Source organism: Lepisma saccharinum, chromosome 12 (genome assembly GCF_977018435.1).
Source record: "Lepisma saccharinum chromosome 12, izLepSacc3.1, whole genome shotgun sequence".
Classification (NCBI taxonomy): domain Eukaryota; kingdom Metazoa; phylum Arthropoda; class Insecta; order Zygentoma; family Lepismatidae; genus Lepisma; species Lepisma saccharinum.
Genome location: NC_139240.1, coordinates 67,294,256 through 67,316,318, shown reverse-complemented (window position 1 = coordinate 67,316,318; position 22,063 = coordinate 67,294,256). Strand labels below are relative to the sequence as shown.

At 39.7% G+C, this 22,063-nt stretch overlaps 1 protein-coding gene across 1 annotated transcript in view; it reads right to left on the bottom strand.

Annotated features, from left to right (window-relative positions):
• Positions 1-9,327: 9,327 nt before the first annotated feature.
• The window catches only part of LOC145996189 (rho-related GTP-binding protein RhoE-like), a 209,789-nt gene continuing 197,053 nt past the window's right edge, over positions 9,328-22,063 (bottom strand). The window contains exon 5 of the mRNA XM_083132558.1: positions 9,328-11,552. Coding sequence (XP_082988684.1) covers positions 11,316-11,552 — 237 coding nt within the window. The 3' untranslated portion in view covers positions 9,328-11,315. The remainder of the gene's footprint in view (positions 11,553-22,063) is intronic.

The following is a 22,063-nucleotide window of genomic DNA, read 5'->3' as shown; positions in this document are numbered from 1 at the left end:
AAGACAAAGATGGAGGGATAATGTTGAGATGGACCTAAAGGAGATCGGTAAGGATGGAAAAGATTGGGTTGATCTTGCCCAGAATAGGGATGGAAGGCTTGTCTTGCTGCAGCCACAAACGTTGGGGTTTAAGAAGATTAGAGAGTTAGTTAAACACATGTTTTATGCATGGCGTAGTCGCGAAACAACGCGAATTTATATTTTTTCGCGATTTTACAGTTTTTTTTCAAGAATATCACCCCTTTTCTTTACTGGTATGTAGCGAAAAATATCGCGACAATGGGCCCATGCCAGACTTTTTTTGAAGTAGTCCTCCGACTGTTGTCAAGATACAGAGGCAACGTTTTGGGGAACTTACCAGGGCTCAAACCCGCGTCTCCCTCGTGGCAGGCGGACCACACCTCTTTGAAAAGAGTGAATATCCACTTTCCGTGGATGTTATGAAACTTCTTGCTCCCCTCTTGAAACTTTTTTAAGTCCTGAAAAAGAGGCCCGCATGCCGTAAACGAAGTGGGACGCAATTAAAGGGAGGATAGAAGCACAACTGGAGGGGAAAGTTTCCTCGACTGAACGACCCTGGACTTCCTTTATGTATTATTTATGGAGGGTAATGAAGCTGTGTTCACGTAGTTCTCCCTCTCTTTCCCTCTTCCTCTTTCGACACCGGCTTAAAATTGGAAGAGAAGAAGGGATGGGACATTTCTGATTCCATTTTCCCTTCCTCCGATATTGAGATCATTTTTCTCCATGTCTTCCATATCACTTATGGTTATTCTTTATGTTCAGCCAAAGGGTGCAGAGTTCGTCACGAGTTAGAAACAGCATTTTCCCGAAACAATTCTCTACCGTCCCGTTTTCATTGCGTAAGTTTCATATTTTATCATCCAGTTCAATAAAGAGACCCCGTTAGAGCTGTGTTTACAACGATGGAGTGTATGCGAATCCATAACCAATGAAATCAATGATATTTTACTGGGTGGAATGTAGGGATGTGTCGAAGCCGATTACAGATGTATAAAAATCGCCAGAAATTGACATCGGCATCGGTATCTGTAACAAGTTTTATATTTTAGTTTTGTAAGATTTATTGAAAATTTGGTCATGATTCTTCATTATTGTAGAGTTTTTGTAATAAAATTATTGCAAACTCTCATTCAGAGGATCAACCTAATTCAAAATCGGAAATAAAACAGTACATTGCTGATCCAGGATCTGCTGTTGTATTGGAAATTCAAAAGTGAGTATTCAAACCTGAAGCAAGTGCTGAGAAAATACTTGGTCATACCTGCTGCATCAGTATTCAGTGATTGAGTGTTCAGTGTTGCTGAACAGATTTGCAATAAGAGAAGTAGGTTACTTCCTGAAGTCCTTCCAAAACTCGTGTTTCTGAAGTTGAATCTGGCAGCAGTAAATTGCCAACATTAAGAATACGAATTCATTTTGCATTTCAAAGAACTGCTTGTGTACTAATGTTAAATCTCTTGAGAATCCATGTTCTTAAAGGTTCACATGACCACCATTTGTAGATGCAAATGTACATTCGCATCTCTTGAGAAAATATATGTATATACATATGATATGCAATAGAAATGTACATAGCAAATTTATTTTTGTCATGCTGAAAATAACATCTCATTTCTGTTTAATAATCGTATGTATCGGAATCGGTTAAATATCGGCATCGGTATCGGTTCCAAAAATTATCGGTGAGTACATAGGCATCGGTAAATTTTCAGCTTCGTCACATCCCTAGTGGAATGTCTGGGATATGTGTCATTAAGGCTATGTCACGCCGACACTTGCAAACATGGAATACTTTTATTAGTGTACTGTTAATGGCCATTCGTGAACATTGTTACGAAGCTCTAGACATGTCTTAGTTACAGTAACCTACAGTTCATAGCCATTGAGTGCCAAAACTGGGAAGGGCAAGGAAAGTTTTCATTCTCTTGTTAGACAAGGCTTAGACCATATAGTGCGGGAGCCAAAAGTGGATATGAACTCCCAGCTTAACAAAACATACACGCACAAACTTTTTGCGTTCCTCGGTCGTTCTGAACTCGTTTCACTAACGTAAGTTCAATAGTTAACTTGCAATAAACTTTTGTAAAATCTCAATTATTTATTGGATTGGATTGATTTGGTGTTTTAAGTCCACTTTATGCACAGTAAGGCTAATCGGGACTGGACCTACAGTTTAAAGTGGGATCCGAACCACTTGTGCCTCCACCGGGTATCGAACCCGGGACCCCTTGATTACAAGGCGGCGACGCTACCACTGCGCCATCGGGGAGGCCTCAATTATTTATGAAACACCCGGTATATATATGTATGTATGCATGCATCTTTGTATGTATGTAAAGCCCCTATCACACGGACCTGGATTTCTAGTAGGAATGCCCTAGTTGGCGCTGAACTGAGTTTCTAGGTAGAAATCATGGCAGCGTGGCTGACTGCTTGACTGGCTTGGAGGAATATGACATGTTCTAATTGCTACTTGCTTTCCTCGACTGGATTCTGTGAAACAGCCAATCAGAGCGATGTTTCGACATGTGAAGATAATCTGTGAGTGTGCAAAGGAGCGCTTTTGTCTGTGGTTTCAGAGTGTTACTCCAGCAATGTATAACGTATAAAGCATGAAAGGCACGTCAAGTTACACCATCTATGCCGAGTGCACGGTGTTTACATTTGAAACAACTAAAATATTCTTCCACACGTGTACAGTAAACGTTGTAAAGTATGTATTTAAGCAGCGCCATTGTTTTGTACCTAATACCGTTTTATACGAAACGTTATTCCTCTTGGTTGAATAGTTATCAGCTTTTAAAAATGTGAAGTGATACATGGTTTACATCTCACGCGGCCGCCATTACAACTTCCCTCGTATGGGAACAAAAGTCTATCGACAAGTACGCTGATAAGTATCGTGTGAGGCAAAAACTAGCAAATGGGTAGCCAGTCCAGCGCCAACTAGGGCATTCCTACTGGAAATCCAGTTCTGTGTGATGCGGGCTTGAAATACTGCATTCATTTTAATCTTGGAAAGAATGTACAGATTCTGAATTAATGTAAATGGTAAAGCATTGTGAAATATTCCTAATTTAACATGTACGAAGCAAACTATAACTAAATAAGTCACCTGTTTATACATAGGCAAATTAATAATGGAGCTAGAACATGACAAAAAAGGTCCACGACCATGACCGCGGAATGATTATTTCTGCGTTGAACGTAATCAAATCAGATTTAAAGGTGTCCATAAGTGAGTATCTGGTATTAGCAATTCTGTTTCTAAGAAATTGTCTGTAAGCTTACCTTAGTTCCGAATCTGGGCCCCTGGTTTTGTTTTCTGATCTGGGTACCAGATTTTCTGTTTCCGGTACTGGTACCTAATTTCGATTCCGGGTCCGGATTTTATTTTCAGATGCGGGTGCCTGACTTTGTTTTCGGATCCAGGTACCCGGCTCATAACCGATCCGATATTTTCCCCTATGTTTATGGCCATTGGGCTAGTTTCCATTTGCTGGCTTCTGTGACCGAGTGAGGCTATGAAGCCACAGGGGTGTTCTACTTTCGAATCATGCGCATCATTCATCATCGTCGTCGCGATTAACCTGGAAATGAAGACACGTTCCTACACAACTGCAAGCATTTCTGTTTTCGTTACTGGCGTTTTCCACGCCAAAAATACCATTGCCAGGTACACCGTGGTATAACTGTTACAGTTGGGCCTCTCCGATGGCGTAGTGGTAACGTAGTCGCCTTGTAATCAAGGAGTTCCGGTTTCGATACAGGGTGGAGGCATATAGTGTGACACGTCCTTTCCGATTGCACTAATATTTATTGTTATTAATTGTCTTTTCTCTTGTACAAATGTTTATTGTTCTTTAATCTTAATTTCTGTAATTTACCTATCAATGATAATGTCAGGATAGTGACTAACCTGTACATACTTATCTTGTAATTACCATGGCAATTACGAGTGCTTTTGTCTTGATTTTAAAGTTCGGGATCGGTTTTTGAATAGAGCGATCAAGTTGAATTATAAGAAGTTTAATTTCTTTGAGTGACATGGATTATATGTTAGGCATATAAGTATTTAGTTTGCAAAGAAGTAAAATAGACTTCCTTTTTCTTAGTGCAAACTTAACTTTGATTTTTATTTGACGAACTAACAGAGAGATATTACCCCATTACCCAATCTAGCGATTGCTCTCGAGTCTTTCATGTTAACTTATTATTTTCTCTTTTAGTTAAATCATGTTCTTTTGACTAAAGAACGTGTCAAGTGGTTCGGATCCCACTTTAAACTGTAGGTCCAGTCCCGATTAGCCTTTCTGTACGGTAAGGTAAAGTTCCTCGTGCATACTGTACCGTGCCAGGAAGGTACATTTAGGGGACGTGAGGGGGTAGGGCCCCACACATTCTCGATCTCGGCTATTTTGGAGATAATGTAATCAGCACCATGCTCCGGCCGCCTTTATTTCCCAGGGTTGCACCCAGGTACCCATTGGTTTGAAAACTTCCGACCTTCGATCACCCATCCCGGGTGTTCCGCCTGGAAGTCAGACGCCCTACGGCTAGCATATTTACAAACCCTATAGTGCTGCAGAACCTCCAGCCATATTTGGCTCATGATCGGCTGTCTTCCGGAAGTTAATGCAGTGTTCCTTCAAATTAACGCTAGATGGCAGGGTTCAAGTTAACATTGTAGATTTCAGACATCCATCCCAACAAGATGTGAAACTCCTTTAAGCTGAGGTTGATTTTTTTAGCACATTTTTAAAATTATTATACAAAAATGATATTATTTAGCACATGTGAAGTTGTGAAATTTCGCCTATAATGTAGTAATCAATTCACATACATTACAAGCGCTTTCAGAAATATTCAACATTGTTTTTCGTTGGCTTAATACTGATTTTTATCGCCAAGAAAGGATTAATTGTATTTTTAACATTTTCCATGCATTTATATATTTGATTACAAACTTTATTACTAGATAATCACGAGTGTAATTTTCCTGTAAACGACCAAGCAAGGAACGACGGACACGGAACATAAACACTTCCGGTGCTCACAGCCAATAAGAAAGCATTATATACCTCTGGTTCTGTAGCACTCCAGGGTTTGTAAATACGCTACCGGCTCTGCATGAAGTGGACTTAAAACAAAATATCAAACAAACAAACTCTTACAGTTTCGTTACGTTCGTATTTTTATCTCGTGTCGAGCAACATAGAGTTAGTTCATTTGAGAAAAAAAATATAGAAAGTTTCGCTTCAAGGATTTTAATGTCAGAAATTATCATGCTCCGAGCACCATGATTTTTGCCCGATCGATCATTACCTCTCGCGAGCGGGAGCGAAGAAAAGAAATGCATTTCCGTGGTTCACCGAGGGAGGGGGGTTGGAGAGGGCGGTGGGGGGGGGGGGGGGGCTGTGAGCCGGAATCCCAATTTCGAATGAAGCGGCTCCAATTGTGAGGTTCATTGGTCTGCCCGATCGAACCTTAACGACTGGCCTAGTGCTTAATTAGCCTCTTTGGCGGCCCCCCCCCCCTCTCTCTCTCTCTCTCTCTTTTTCCATCCCAGCTTCAAATACCCCGGTTGAAATTGGCTGCTGCTTACTTTGCAAGTAACTGCAGGGCACGTATCGCGGGCTTATTTCAAGTTACTTTCCCGAGAAGCGAAACGACGACCGAATGGGAAACTTGGGTCTTGTTCTCCAACCACAACGAGAGGAAGACAACGACGGATACTGGGGGGGGAGGGAGGGAGGGGGCTACTTTTATGAAATCTCTCCCGTGCATCAAGTAGGCGTAGCGTAACCACAACATTTGGATAACAGATATCCAGATTTCAAATTATCCTATATCAGTTTCCAATGCAACGGATAATCCGAATTGAAATTCAGATAATTCGAATATCCGCATAATACTGCTACAGTCCAGCCAAGGGAAACGAAACTAGCTGGAAAGTGCGATTTTAAACGCGAGAGGGGAATCTGGTAGAACACACCAAACCTGATACGGTCCGGCTATTAAGCGTATGGCTACAAGGCTTAGTCTTCACGGCCAGAAGAAGAGAAATCATAAGCAAATGTGTTCTGTGTGTAATCTTTGCTGTATCATGGCTCAACGTACTTGAATGTTTCGGACATAACGTCCAGTTTCTATTAAATATGTTAATTGTTCACCGTCTGGTTTTTATCTTGTGCAACTTATATTAATCTACATTACCATGTGTTTCACACCGAACCTATCAATTTGGCGCTGTGGACAGTGAACAGAGGATTGACGTGGCATTTTGCTTGTATGGGTTCGCTTGTTGTGTTTATTACTGCTTGCTGTGTTTGTGATCTCTCTTACAATTCGTAACAAACCGTTTCGAAGTGGAACAAAGAAAACTGTGTCGTTTTGGTCCCTGTTGGCAACATTTTACAAAACGCCCTCGATATGATACACAATGTCATAAACCATTCAGTTACTACATTTTCTTTCTTATATTTATAATACTATGTGCAATAATAGTAATACTATTATTAGTGAATACTACCATGATTACTGCTGTGTATATTTGTGGTTACTGGCTTACAAATAAGTTTATCTACTAATGTGACGTGTTGAATACTTTCCTGATATATTCTGTTTGCTTATATAACATATGGATGGCTACTGTTTTCATTCTGTACCCTTTCATAATTCGTAAACATCTCTAGGTATTTTAGGAGCGATGTTTCTACGTTTGAAACTTCATTGCTGTTTCCACAGCAGACCACTTTCACGTAACCCGCTTCCTGACCAAAGTGCCGTCACCCCTATTTTGCCAATAAACACGTCCAGTTAGCGCATGCGCACTTCCGCCCATGGTCTCGGCTAAGGCAGCCAGACAGAATCCCTGATATCCGAGTATTCAGATAATCTCTGTATACAGATTGATAATTACTTTTTCAAGTTCAGTATGTTATTCTGGTAAGAATGGTGCCTGAAAATAAGGAAATAATTACCAAATTAAGGATCGGGACATCAAACTGAGAATGTTATTTCTATACTCTATCCCTTTTACGTTTTTTGTTGCGGCGAAAACTTTGTGCCATTATACTGCACAAACTAATGCAGAAGTATCTGTTTTAGGCAAAAAAGGTAAACAATGATAAAATATGCGGAGAATTCGTAAAACGGATACAGACAGACAGAATGGATGAAGGATTTGTAGAGAATACGTTCAGTAGAAATATGAACATGACAAATAAAACAATATGAGGGGAGGCAGTAAAACGCATAAACTGTACGGATAATGCTCACAATCTGGTATTTCAGATAACCGGATATTTCGGATAATCCGCATATTTATGATAATCCGAATATCCGTATAGCAAATTATCCGATATCCAGATAAAATTGTATCCGGGTTTGGCCATCCCTAGGATCAACTGCGCGAAGTATATTTCCGAAAATGTTGTCATGGTAGGTTTAAGAGGGGTGCTGTTTCCATTACTTAGAACGAAGATTTATGTTACTTCTCTCTCTTCTCTGCCACTTTTGGCGGTTCGTGACGACGAGGATGAAAAATAAGCTCAAGTTGATGAAAGGACAATCACACACATGAACCCAGACCTTGAAAGTAATCAAATCAATAGACCTAGCTGAAAGTGTAATTTGAGTTTCTTTGAAATCATCATCTGTGATCAAATTATGCATTTTACTGCATCACACGGAACAGCTGTTTATATAAGTGCCCTTTGATGCATCTCTGTGTATATTGATGCAGTTTATGGGCTTCAATGCCTTACTAGAGTAAACATTAGAGTGTTGCAGGAAGAGGATTTTGTTCGAGCGCCAAATAGTCCGTGCGGACGACGCTAGATAGCGTACGGAATTGAGAGCTTCTTCGCTCGAGCAAATGGAAAATAAGCGCTCGTGAATTTCGGCGCGGGGTAGTTGCAACAGTCTGCGAAAGAGAGTTACAGCGTCAAGTCTTTGTGGTTGATGTCCGCGCGCGCGTTGCTGGAAAAACGCGAAAAGTTCGCAGTCCTTCGAGCTTTTGACATTTTTTAGATTTCGTCACCGCGGAACACAAAAGTGCATGGATAGTTCGAGCCCAAAAGAGAACACGAATGGTGAACTCCTAGTTTGAAAGAAGAAAAGACTTGTAGTGTGATGGATCTGCGAGAGGTGGCTTCTACCGCAACTTTTCAAGGATACAGACAGGAGGAATGAAGAGGAAGTGCTAACCAGAAGTTGAGGAATATAAGTGCAGTGATTTTGATAGTGAGTCTTGTTTAAGTATTGAGAGCTCTCAAATATATGGCATTTTTAGCGTCGATCATTATAAAGTTAAAAGTACAGCGCTGAACTATACAACCGTGAGTAATATTTCTCAATGTGTATATTAGCTTCTATTTTGTGTTAATTTTTAAGTATGGTTACATTTTTAATCTCCACAGAGACAATCAGGGCATTATCCGTAAATTGCTGTATCTGAACCTTCTAGTATAAATCAGGTGAAGGAGACTTACCAAGGACCTCCTCATAATTGTTTGTTAATTAGAAATTCATAAATAAAAGATTGTAAAAGGTTATTTTCATCTCTGCTTTATACAGTAATTCAGGTTTTGTGAAAAGCTGAAAATCCTGCTTGTAGCTTGAAAAAGCAGTAAGCTCTTTCTTAAGCTAAATACAACTATGTAATGTTATAATATATGAAAATGAAATAGATGATTATGGGCTGAAATTGCCAGAACAGATATCTTAAATATGTGTGTCTACGATTCTTGTCACAGTAAACTGATATTCCACTGTAAACGCTCAAATGTGAGAGACTCGAACAACGAAAGTGGTTTTCCATGAAGTACTCTGGTCAACATTGACGAGGGCTCTGTATGTCGACAGAATTTTATTTTCTTCTAACGCCATTGGTACAACAGCCATGTCCGTCGTTGAAAAACTCTTAAAATATTGTCGTTAGAACAAAAGACAGGCGATTTGTACCAGAAAAAATCGGTGTACACTGCCAAGGATCCAACACCAGACTGACAATGATCTTACCTTGACTGGAGAGAAACTTGAGCGCTAGTGTAGCTACTCCTGGCCGTCAGCTGAGGGTTGCTTGGGCGCTAGATATGAATCAAGCCTAATACTAACACTTCAGTGAAATCTGATGGGAGTATGTAATATTTACAATATTAGTTTTTACAATACGTTTGCTTCATCTTTCATGGTCGCTTGTATGCCTTTTCTCAGATTGCCTACAGCAACAGAAATGTATTAAACACAAAAAACACAAAACACAAAAAAAAACCAAAAATAACAAACACAATGTTGTTTGGTTATTGTCTTTTTCTATTTTTACACAACGTAACAAATGTAATTACACTTTGTTTCATATGTATACTCTCTCATATTTGGTATATATATATATATTCTTCTGTACAAAACACATATTCACAAAAGAAACAATTTCATTGTTATATAGCAAAATAGTATTCGTGAATTAAATTCAACATTATTCGCTGCAAAACTTCTATAACTACATTTAAAAACACACTCTTCCTTTGCCCGTCGGTGATGCCTTAGTTCAACACATGCACAATTTCGCCTCGAGTTCGCATTCATTTGTTTGCAGTCTTGAAACTACCTTACGTTTCCGAGTCTCGCCCAACGTTTTAGCACCTCGTGATAATGCCTGCTGTGCGCCATTTTAAGTAAATGTTTGCCTAATCATGTTGTCGACTACTTTTTGAAAGAGGAAATTCCAAAGATATAAAAGTTCTGGCTGGACACTGCTATACGTGGCGCTGCGGTCGCTCGAAAATGTGAGTGGAATGTACGGTGTGCAATATCTTTCAAAAGGAAAAACTAGACGAGCCAAAATTTCAAAGGTATTATAAATGAAAGCAAAGCCATAATTGCTTAAAATGTTTTATGTGGATTGCACTTGGACGTAGAAACAACACTATTAATATCTACAAACAGCTTTCCTCTCTTCCTAGATACTAGACACGACTGCAGCGCCGCATGTGGCAGGTATCTTTAGCGTGATTCTTACTGGTTGATGCAAGCGCCACGCAACGTGATAATATGAAATCAAGAACGGTTGAATGAGCCATATGGTCCTGAGAAGCTTACCGCTGCCCTCAACTCATGACAGCTGAGTAGCACAACCCTATTGTGCGGACTAGTGTTGCCAACTTATCACAGGTTTAACCAAATATGGATACAAACATTGCTTCTAACGGATCTTGTGATTCGTTCTCTATCATCCAACCGCCCGCATTACAGGCCATCGAATGAAAGTTATTCTGTACAAGTAATATCTGAGACGACGACGAACGAACAAAAAGCTTGTAATAAGAATGTTTCAGATAACATGTAATTTCCATTCCAGAAATTTCAAGTTATTGCTATGCAAATGCAAGGGCACTACTACTTCGCTTAGAACTTCAAGTTAAATGCGAAAAGTGTTAGAAAATTAAACTAATACAGAGTTAGCAACATTTAGCGGTTTAAACTGTGTACTCAACATCATGAATCACCGAGCTATACTCAATTATAATCAGCGGAAAAATCCGAAGGTTATGTTGATGATCTAACTACTATTCTATCCCTTTCATGACTACGATAGTAACGTCTGGGGTTACCTTAGATACTTAGTCTAATCCTCCATAGGCAAAATATCTAATATTCATAAGTACTAAAGATAAGCAAAAAATAAATATGATTGCAAAATTGCATGTTTAGCTTTGGAAAAGTGTAAAATTTCTTTCCAAGATATTGATTTTTTTTTTTTTTTAATTTGTATAAAAAATGCGCACATGGACAAAACTTTCCACAGTTTTGAAATATCTAGTTATCATGCATTAAAGAATATGGAGCAATACTTTCAAAAAATGTATCCAAAGTTGTGTTATATTTTCCATAGTAAAGTGTGTATCGTATGGTTTTACTATAAAGAGGAAAATTTTGTAAAATACTGGGCTGACCTCCAAAACTGATGGAAAGACAATCCTATCTTGAGAACATGATTGAATTTCCTATTTTCACCGGCAGGATTTAATGATATGCTTGTCATATTGACTAGAAGATTACCAGTAGAGATAGGTGCATGAGAACGTATACGACTTTCATTTCTGTTTGGGTAATCCTACACTTCTGAGTCAATAGACTCAGCCTACGATTGGCTGAGAGGTATCTCAAACCACAGCGTCTCCTGCCAACGATAACGAACTCCTCTTTCAGTTCTGATTAGGCAAACGCTTCTAAAATGGCGCCACGTTGAGTGAACGACTGAGGCAGTGGACTTTCTGGTTCCTGTCTCACATGATGCAGCAACTCTTCGCCCTGTCCTTGAGTTCGGCCTTAAGGTCCAATTTGCTTTTGCTCCTTGCGTGGACATAGGCCTTCTGTCTCTGCACAACCACGTGATTCTTGTTCAGCTTCCCGAGCGCTGCAAGAGCGGCAACTTCAAAGGCATCCCGCACAGCCTTGCTGGCAGTTTTCGACGACGTTTCCACGTACGTGGTGGCAGCTATTTGTCGACTCACTGTAACAGCCTGCAAAGAAAAAGAAGATACATTAGAGTGCAATGTATGTGAATGGTATGCATCTTGCACTGATTTTCTAAATTATACAGGGTGTCCACAATTAAAGTTACCCCACTCAGAACCCTCAGGAGCCCGTTCGAAGCAACGTATTGCGCTGTACGTTGGTACAGAGGTTATGGAGAACACGGGGAAAAGAATGCTGACGAGAAAACAAGTAGTTCAAATTTTTACCACCAGGTGGAAATGTGGCGCTGAAATCTGGTGCACAGTGATCAACATCCAGAAAAACGCATCGTCTGACCATTGTTCACACTGCTTTACGCTTTCAAATGGTCATTCACGTTGACACGGCGCCTATTGAACACTGCTGTACCGACATAAGCTCAAATTACTGGTTGTTGTTACTTCTTCGCCACATTTCAACCTGGTGGTAAAACATTGAACTATTTTCTTTCATCAGACTTTGTTTCCCCATGGTGTCCATAACTTCTATACCAAGTTTCAGCGCAATCCGTTGCTTCGAACGGGCTCCAGAGGGTTCTGAGTGGTCAACTTTAATTGTGGACACCCTGTATATAACTAGGATACCAATTCTCTACATAACCGTGGCGGAGTGGTTAACACAGCGCGCAACAATGCCAGGGATCCCGGTTTCGAGTACCGGCTTGGGCATGTGATCTTTATGAGTTCCCCTCATCAATTTCATCACATCATCACTCATTCTCATCGTCGCAATTAGGCAAACGTGGCAAAAAAGGGAGGTAAAGTAACCATTTTCAATATCAAAATCTCAAACGATTATCATATTTATCCGTCTATATGTAAATTACCCCATTATATATCAACTATGCTGCTACATAAATTACCCCACTACATCAAAATTATTCCACTATACAGGGTGTCTCATAAGTAATAGCGCAAACTGACACAGGTGAAAGTACACGATAATAGAAGCAAAAAAGTCTCAGTAAACATGCAAACGAGCCGTTTTCGAGATAACCGCGAATGTGTGATTGAAAGCCGCCACTGACTTCATTGTTTGTAAACGTCGTCCTAGTTCGTGTGCGAATGTGTGGGTACAAGCCTTACCATCTCTCGGAAATGTTCAGTTTTGTAAACAAAGAGCAAACCTCGGAACGCGCAAGGAGTAAAGCACTCACTGTTTACAAAATGCAATCAATGACTGATTGTAACCACACATTCGCACACATTATTAGCATTTTGCCAACGAGGACAACGTTTACAAACAATGAGGTCAGTGGCGGCTTGTAATCAGGCATTCGCGATTATCTCGAAAACGGCTCGTTTGCAGACCCATGTTTACTGATACTTTTTTGCTTCTATTATCGTGTACTTTCACCTATGTCAGTTTGCGCTATTACTTATGAGACACCCTGTATAAATTACCCGATCATAAAAATTATCCTGCTGAACTTCAACTGGCAAAATATCCTCACCAAATAGTTAGGTGGGAAATAACTGCATATTCTTATTACTCAGAAAACGCACATCTTAAATGATGTGCCACATGACCCCTTGCTATTTGAAAATCTGGAGGTAACTCCAGTATGGCGGCTTTCAAGATTGCCGCCATGATGCATACTAGTCCCATCTGTTGTGCCCCCACCTCCGTAACCCACATCCAAAATTTCATCGTCCTCCGTCAAGCAGTTTTCAAATTAAAAGGGTGGTGCTGGACTCTTGCCTCACCCTGTATATCCACATTACCCAGTCATACTGCTCGAGGGGCATTTATGACAAGACAGCCCTGCTTGCGTAAGTTCTTGCAGTTGACACAAAGTGCGGTTCCTACTTTTAAAAAATACATTTTCACTGTAGAAAGGAGGGTGAGTATAAGACAGAGCCGTAACTTCTGCGAGAAATACAACGCATTAGAAACCCTGGCTGTGCGTTCTCATCAAATTTTAACCCGGATGGAAGGTTTTCCCTGACCATAAGATATCAGTGCTCCCCTAGGAATCTGCCTCTCCCGCCAAAGCAATGGTCGAATCGATAGCACCCCGGGGGGCGAGGGGTTGCAGGGGCCCGCTGTGGAAACTGGAGGAAAAGAATTGTCTGTAAAGGCTCTGCGGTTATGATAAAACATTGTTTCCTTTTTTGTTTTGCTGACTTCAAACCCACTCTTAAGTAAATTGCTTCTCCTGTGGCTCGTGCGGTAGTAGAGAGCGAGAGGATTTCGTTCGAATGCCAAATAGTTCGCACGGACGACGCTAGATAGCGTATGGAGAGCTTCCTCGCTCGACCGAATAACGCTCGAACGGACAAAACGAGCGGTTTACGCTCGAAGCCCAGTAGTACACGTACAACAATAATTTGTCTGTGGTAATGGGCCCTCAATTATGGATGGTGAGATGAAAGACCCAGTGATATTGAAACATAAGTGAGCATAGTCGTTATCTCCATGTACTTGTTTGAGTCTCCTACCTCGAGCGTTTACAATGGAATATCGGAATATCATATTAGAATGTCACAATAATCGTAGACACATATGTGTAAAATAACAGTCTTGGTAGTTTCAGCCCACAATCATCTATTTCATTTTCATATATCACTGTGTATTGGTAAGATAGACTAAACTACATTTCAGCATGAAGATGATGACTATGTTCACGTAAGTTTCAATTTCACGGCGTCTTTTACTTCACGGTCCATATTTGAGGACCCACTACCACAGACAAATTACGGTTATACGTGTACCACTAGGTTTCGGGCGTACCGCTCGTTTTGCCTGCTCGAGCGAAGAAGCTCTCACTTCCGTACGCTACCTAGCGTCGTTCGTGCGAACTACTTGACGCTCGAACGAAATTCTCTCGCTCCAGCACACTATTTCCAATCCATGTTTATATATAATATTGAATAAACAAAAAGAAAGATTATTAGAAACTTTAAAGATTTTCTGTCAATAAGGATACGACTTAATTATCAAATTAAATTAATAATAACAATCAATTTGTGTATATTAATATGTTATTTATGCCAGCCAGGATAATATCAATATTATAAAAGTTAATGCAGGGAGACATGTAAAATTGGATTGAATTAGATGATTTTACTTCGATTTTCTGCCACTTAGCTAAAGCCTCGATAGTGTACAAAATGCAGTATAAGGGCGTACTAAGTGGAGGGAAGGTTGATATTTGGGAGTGTCTAGAAAGGCCACCCCATGTAAAGTAAACGGTTGCGACATCTATTGTTGTTTTCATAAAATTATATAGCGAGTCCGAGTTAAGCCGAATAATTTTTAAAAGTTCGACGCCATTTGGAAACTCACTTGCCTTTATCTGTTGTTGTAATAATTCATTAATTTAATCCTGATTAGCAATTGTTGATTCATTTGCTTTTAAGCGTGTAAGCCAAGCATTACGTATTTGCAGTTCATAAATAATTATGAAAGACATTGCTTCCAAAGTGCGCGACGGAAAATTACCGGAAAAACCAACGTGCTTAATGATTCTGAATTATGCACCACTCTCCGTGGCAAGCACCTGCTCGCTGTTAAATACGTCACAAACCTCGAGTAAACGCCACCGATAAGGGTGTCGCTTATCGCACACCGTATTGAGCTCCGTGTACTAACGTCACCGTGGATTGCTTTCGTTGTTTTTGATTGATTGATTGGGTTGGTGTTTTAAGTCCACTTTATGCACGGTAAGATTAATCGGGACTGGACATACAGTTTGAAGTGCCTTTCTGTGCATAAAGTGGACTTAAAACAACAAATTTTAAAAAAAATGTTTACGACCCGTCACTGACTTGATTGATTGTACACTCTGATGTTTGTTTGTTTAAATCTGGACACTGCCGCACATGTAACAACATGTACAGTACAATAGTGCTTGGTAATAAAAGCAACAGTAATGTCTAGCGAGGTGAATTTTTACTAATTTTACTAAGTAGAACTATGGTACCTCACACGTGACAAGCATACGATGTGTACACATGGACGTCCGCAGGATTTTTTCCACGGAGGGGCAAGGAAGGTATTTTTTTCCAGGGGGGCAACATGGCATATTTTCCCCAATAATAGCGTTCTTCCCTCAAAAGACATTGCTTAAATTTGAATTTATCATGTTTGTGCAATAATTAACACATTATTGTGGATGAAATTAAATTATATGTGTGAAATATATCATTTTTTGTTAACTTTCATTTTCTATGGGGGCTACGGCTCCCCTTCCGGACGCCCATGTGTGTACAAACAATCAAGTCAGTAGCGGTTTACCGATACTGTTTTGCTTCTACCATCGTGTACTTTTCGCAGTTTCAGTTTTGCGCTATCACTTCTGGTACACCCTGTATATCGTGACGTCAATAGGTGAAGGTGCTCAATACTGTGTGCGATAATTCCGAGGAACCTGGGCGTCCCTGTTGTTTCGTTGATGCGTTGCTGTTATTGCAACTCATGAGAATGATGCCTGGGAAGGGGTGGTTACAACTTTTTAATCCACAGATTACAGACTTCGAAAACTTCCACAACTTTCTTTTTCTTTATCTTCTATGCTTCTTTTATGATCCTGGATACGCATGGGCGGACGGCGCTTACTTTAGGCTGGGCTCATCAAACTTGTAAAGCCTCTTAAACGAAAGGCACTTAAAAAAGTGAAAAAACGAAGGCGTTGCTTTCAACACTTGGCGGTGGTAGAGCTCTTTGCGGGGGAGGAGGGGGGATCATAAATTGCAGCTGTACTAAAAGGGTAAAGCATCCGATATGGGTTACACAATCTTGAAACCTGGGAAGATCGAAGAATTTGGTGCTGCTTGAAAAATGAAAAGAAAACTTCAGCGTATCTTCTCACAAAGTACGTATTTAGACTTAACAAATACTAACATTATGTAATGTTTACAATTTCTTGTATAATCGAGGATTACTTTTTTCCACAGAATTTACTGCAAGACAAGGATTAGATAGGGATCGTACGACTTTGAATGACAGTACCAAATGACACTACTGCTTATAATAATATGCATAAAATATTTTTGAGAAACTTTAATTTTCGTCAACTGGATCTAACATTAATTTTTGTTATTCAATAAAGATCCAATTCTTTATCTTATTGAGATTCATTTCCTTGCCATGACAATTGTTTTTATACATATTTTGCAGATTGTAACTACACACAAAGCTTGATAATAAATACGTGCTCTCATATCTCTATTCATATACCACATCTTTACATTTTCATGAAATAATGACAATGCACAATTAATAAATTAAGAAGGTAAAAAGTAAAGTGCTCCCCTATGCTTAACACCACGCCATGAAGGCGTATAGGGGGTGTGGGGGTAACGCCCCACACTTTCTTGATCCGGTCGTGAGGGGGGTGATGTGATCAGCATCACGCCCCTGACCGCCTTTACCCCCCAGGGTTCCCCCCAGGTACCCATGTCATTCGACGCTGGGTCGGCGCTGGGGCCGCTTCCAACGTTAGAAAAGTGCCCGGATTTGAACCGGCCGGGGATCGAACCCGGGACCTTTAGCATGGTAGTCAGACGCGTGACAGACTTTTTTTTTCCTTTTTTTAAAAAAAATGGAAAGTTCGTAAGAGGAAAGCTTCATTTCACTCAGATTTCTCTTTCAGGACAGATAATCACAAACATCCATCTCCGAGTCGGGATTCGAATCCGGGACCCTTGGCGTAGCAGCGCGATGTGCTAACCACTCCACCACGGGGGTCGACGTCTGAGCCACCGCGGCCACTACAATTAATAAATTTACATAGTATATTAATCACTTATATTATTATTATTATTATTATTATTACATGAGACACTTGGTTCTGACACCCCGAAATATATTTTTTAGATACGTGCCTGCATCTCACAAATTTTCGAATTTGAGAAAATGTAAAATGGGGGGACAGTTTCATATTTTTTTATTTTGAACTTTTCATAACACCACTTTTCTTAATTAGGTCAATCGCGACAATGGCTGTTAATATTACTAGAGGATTGATATTATTTTTGTTATTTATCATCGCCTTTCTGCAACTTTTGGCTAATCATAACGATGAGGAGTGATTATGAAATTGATGAAGTGACACTCACAAAGTACACCCATGCCGGGATTCGAACCCGGTATCCCTGGTATCGTAGCACACTGTGCTAACCATTCCGCCAGGGCGATGGGTCGTTCAAATTTATGATATTTAGCAAATACACATGCTGTCATAACGAAACATATGAAGTTCTCATATGAAATCAAGGAATCATCGTGTAGCTATTACGAACATGTACACATAACTTTATTAATGGATGATTATTAATATAGGTACCGGGTGTCCCAGAAGTCTTTCCCTGATTACAAACTTTATTCATATCCGCTACATGCAAAGTAGAGATGTGGAAGTGGTGCCAAAATGTTGGAAAACTAAGCAAGTTTTTTTGTTGCAGATTTGAGTAACGTGGCTGTGGTGTAGCAGTGTCAGTGACCAGAAAACCGGAAATGTTCACAAATCAGAAAAAAGCTCAGCATGTCCTCTGGTATCACGAGACCCGGTCACCAACAACAGTGTAGAGGAACTTTCAAATGTACAGAATTCTTTCATCTAGAATATCTGCCATCAACAAGTTGGTATTTAAAAAATGGAATTTATCTTCATTTTCAAATCCTGTCAAGCCCAAGAAACATTGTATGGTAAGATGCCACCCGATGTCAAGAGCATTAATTCCGGATTCCTTGGCACTGACACTGCAACACTACAGCCACATTACTGAAACCTGCAACAAATCAACTTGGTTAGTTTTCCAACATTTTGGCACCACCTTCACATCTCTACATTGCCTATACGTAGCGGATATGAATAAAGTTTGTAATCAGGGAAAGACTTCTGGGACACCCAGTATATTCAATATAAAAGGTCATGTGAGTACGATACATATAATATATTGGATATTTATATGAGATCGTGCTACGAATATACAAGAATCGAACCTGGATCCTTCGGTAGCGTGTTCGTGTCGAACGTTCTAGGTTTTTAATGTGGTCTGATTTATCGTATAAGTAGGGACATTGAATTTTCGCGATGCGCGAAATGGCGAAATGTGGAAAAAAGATGTAATTTTGAACATTCTGCACGTAACTACACCCCCAATGATGAAATATGCTTGAGTTTTATTCGCGAAGTAATGCGAAATGTGTGCTTTTCCACGAAATGAACGCTTCTTCGCGAAATAATCGTGAAATATCATCAAATTAAGTAGAAAACACGCAAAAACCGGCAATCGAGCACTAGCAGCTGAAGAACGTTATATCTTCGATCACATTAGGAAGACGCTGCAAATTTGGATTTCCCATACACATAATCTCAGTTCGAAAACTTCGTTCCCTGTCAAGCTGAATTCCTTTCTTCCCCCGAATGTCTACTTAACTTCCAGTTTCATTGAACTTGCTAGCTGTAGCAGCGATAAGATTAGTCTGTTCCCGCACATCAATGGAAACAATGGTGTCATTGGTGTTCAGTCATGAATGAATTTTGTTTATCATCATGTGATTTTCAACATGCGTTTGTCTATGTGCAGTAGTGATTATTTTATTTATTGGACAGCAAGGATATCCTTTAAATACGCGTACATACAATGAATAAATCACTTGAGATATGCAATTTAGAAATGAAGTGATTTTGTGTTGATGTTTTCTTTTTGGTTGAACAGCTAAGTACTTGTGTATGTGTACAGTATATAAAAATGAAGTAGTTTATCAATTTATAGCTCTTTTGGATGTTGTTTCCTCCCATAATGAAAAAGTGTGTGCCAATTTTTTTTTTCACCGCTGGTATATACCGCTGATCCAACATTTTATTTACCGCTCTCCTCAGTTTTTATTTACCATAAATTTGTCTCCCTACGTATAAGGTACCGCAAGTCAATGAATCTTGTTCAATGCAGTAACGGTTAAATCAATATAGTCTACAACAAAATTAAAAGTAAGGAAACCGACAAGTACGCCATAAACAATTTAATGTGCGTTTTCATTAGATATCCTGCATTTCAATCAATCCGCATGATGACGCATCGGCATCATTTATCAGTTCCTGCTATGACGTCATCTGTCCGCCATTTTCCACAGGTAAATATACGAACATCAATTCATATTTTGAGAAATGCACTGTTGCTTGGCAAGCATCTATTGTTCTACACCCCCCCTACTGTTCCTACTAGATGTTCAATTGTTTTTTTTCATTCAGCATTCAATTGATTGAGGATCGTCAGCGCAGTCTATTGACGATATTTGGATGTACCTTACTTTCCGAACGACTCTCTCACGTTTGAACGACGAATGTACGTGAGGGATTTCTTGGAAGGAGGACACAGTTCAAGTCTCATCAATATACCATAAGCAAAGAAACAGAAGACGACGACATGGGGCGAAATGGCTGATCCAAACACAGTGGTATGGAAGATACCAATTCTCCTGGACCTGACACGTGAAACCACTCAACACCGTCCGAAGTTTTAATTGCGACCACCAGGCGTGTCACCCTTGCTGCACTATTCAGGAGTTCCCAGCAGTGTTGCCACATGCAGGGAAATTTCCCTCATTGGAGGGAAATTTAGCTAAAATTTTAGGCGGAAATGGGAAAAATTATGAAAAATTCCTAATTGCAGGGAAATTTGAATATATCCGTCTCACTATCTAAGACTTTCGTTGCGAAAATTTTTCCCTTCAAATTACTGATAATTCGAACTGGGAACAAATAATACCGTTGCATTATTTATTTTTTGAAATTATTGTAATAATACCCAACCCAAATGAATCTAATGAAGTAACCATTCGTATAAAAATTTCCATATATTGTTCATTTTTCGCGCAGTGTACTATTTGATATCAAAATCCTTCCTTGTTTTATATTTTCAGTCATTCAATCAATCCTAATATTTCTGTAGGTTGATGTGTATCGGTTGGCGAATAATAATAGCAACTTCAAAAGCTTTGTGAGCGCAGTTATCTATTTTTCTAATATGAAGGGGGAAATGGGATGAAAAAGGAAATTTTGTACCTGGGAAAGGGAAATTCTGGTCTCAGATTGTGGCAACACTGGATCCCAGTACCAACACATTCCACGGAGAGAGTAACTTTGTCTAAGCGTAGGAAGCAGGAATTTCCTTCCTAACAGGTAACAGGCAGGCACATGCATACAAGTGCCACGAACTTGTTTTCATCGAGAAACTAAGCAACGCGTCCGAAAAACCAAACAGGTGTAAACAAACCTGTTTCATGGAAAGTTCGCAAAGTTCATAACAACTCCGGATGTAAGCCTGAAACTGGTTGGCAACCCTACATTAGCTGCTGCGCCATTGCGCAGAGCGAGATGTGCAGTGACGTGCACTATATCCCCTGCGCATGCGCGGAAGGGCAGTCTGCGCATGCGTAGAACGGAAACATGCTCAAACGGAAAGGACAAGAGCTAGTATATATCGTTTCTGCCTGAACAGGTAAAGTTTTTACTTAGTTCAGATTAATTCATGTAGACCTATGCCCAGGCTACAATTCGAACCAACAACCTTCATGAGTCAACCATAACGCGTTCGGCTACAGAGGCGGTGAATATATGCACAAAGGATTACTCTAACATATCCGGGGTTCACATTATCCCATATCTTAACTTATTATGGGATATCGTATCGTACTTGATCCCTCGAGTTTTAATGTCAGGATTTACTAAGGTTTTAGATAAAGGGATCCCCCCCCACCGTGTATACTGACGGGTGCAAAATTTCCATACGTGCCAACGCACCAAAAAAATTTAAATCAACCAATCAATCCATACTCGCTGTGGGTCTAGCTACCATAGACTCGTTTCCAGCAGTACTGCAACTTGCAGGGTGCATCACGTGGAAGAGTGTCAGTTTGCAAAAAGTTGACACGTCCTTTCCTCATGTACAAATGTTTATAGTTCTTTCCTAATTACCTTTCTCGTTGTACAAATGTTTATTGTTAATAATCTTAATCTCTGTTATTTATTTTGTGATTCTTGTTGTATTTAATATTTAGACCTATCACTGATAATATCAGGATAGTGACTGACCTTTATGTATATACCTTGTATGAGCTGTTGCCATGGGAATTACGATTGTGTTTTGTCTTTATTTTGAGATCGGGCTTTGAGTTTTAAAGTGTGTTTCGAAGAAAGCAGTTTGGAACATAGATATTAACAATAGAACCTGAACTCAGCAACTTTGGCTAGAAACTGCAAACGCGGTGCGTGCCATAAAATAAAGAAAAATAAGACGTTTTAAGGAGTGGTCAAGTTGAATTGTAAGAAATAAATTTGGAAAAAATTTCAGACTAAATTCCTATTCACAAACAAAGAATTATAATGGAAATTCTAAAGGAGAATCAAGTAAAGGTTCTCTAAAGAAATTACAAAGTAATCAAAAACAATTAAATGGAAAGTCTACAGGAACTGTAATCAAGACAATGAATAATGAGGAATATGTGGATAGTACAAACAGAAGCATGCAGGAGGTGAGCATCGGAATCTACAACAATGAAGAACAGA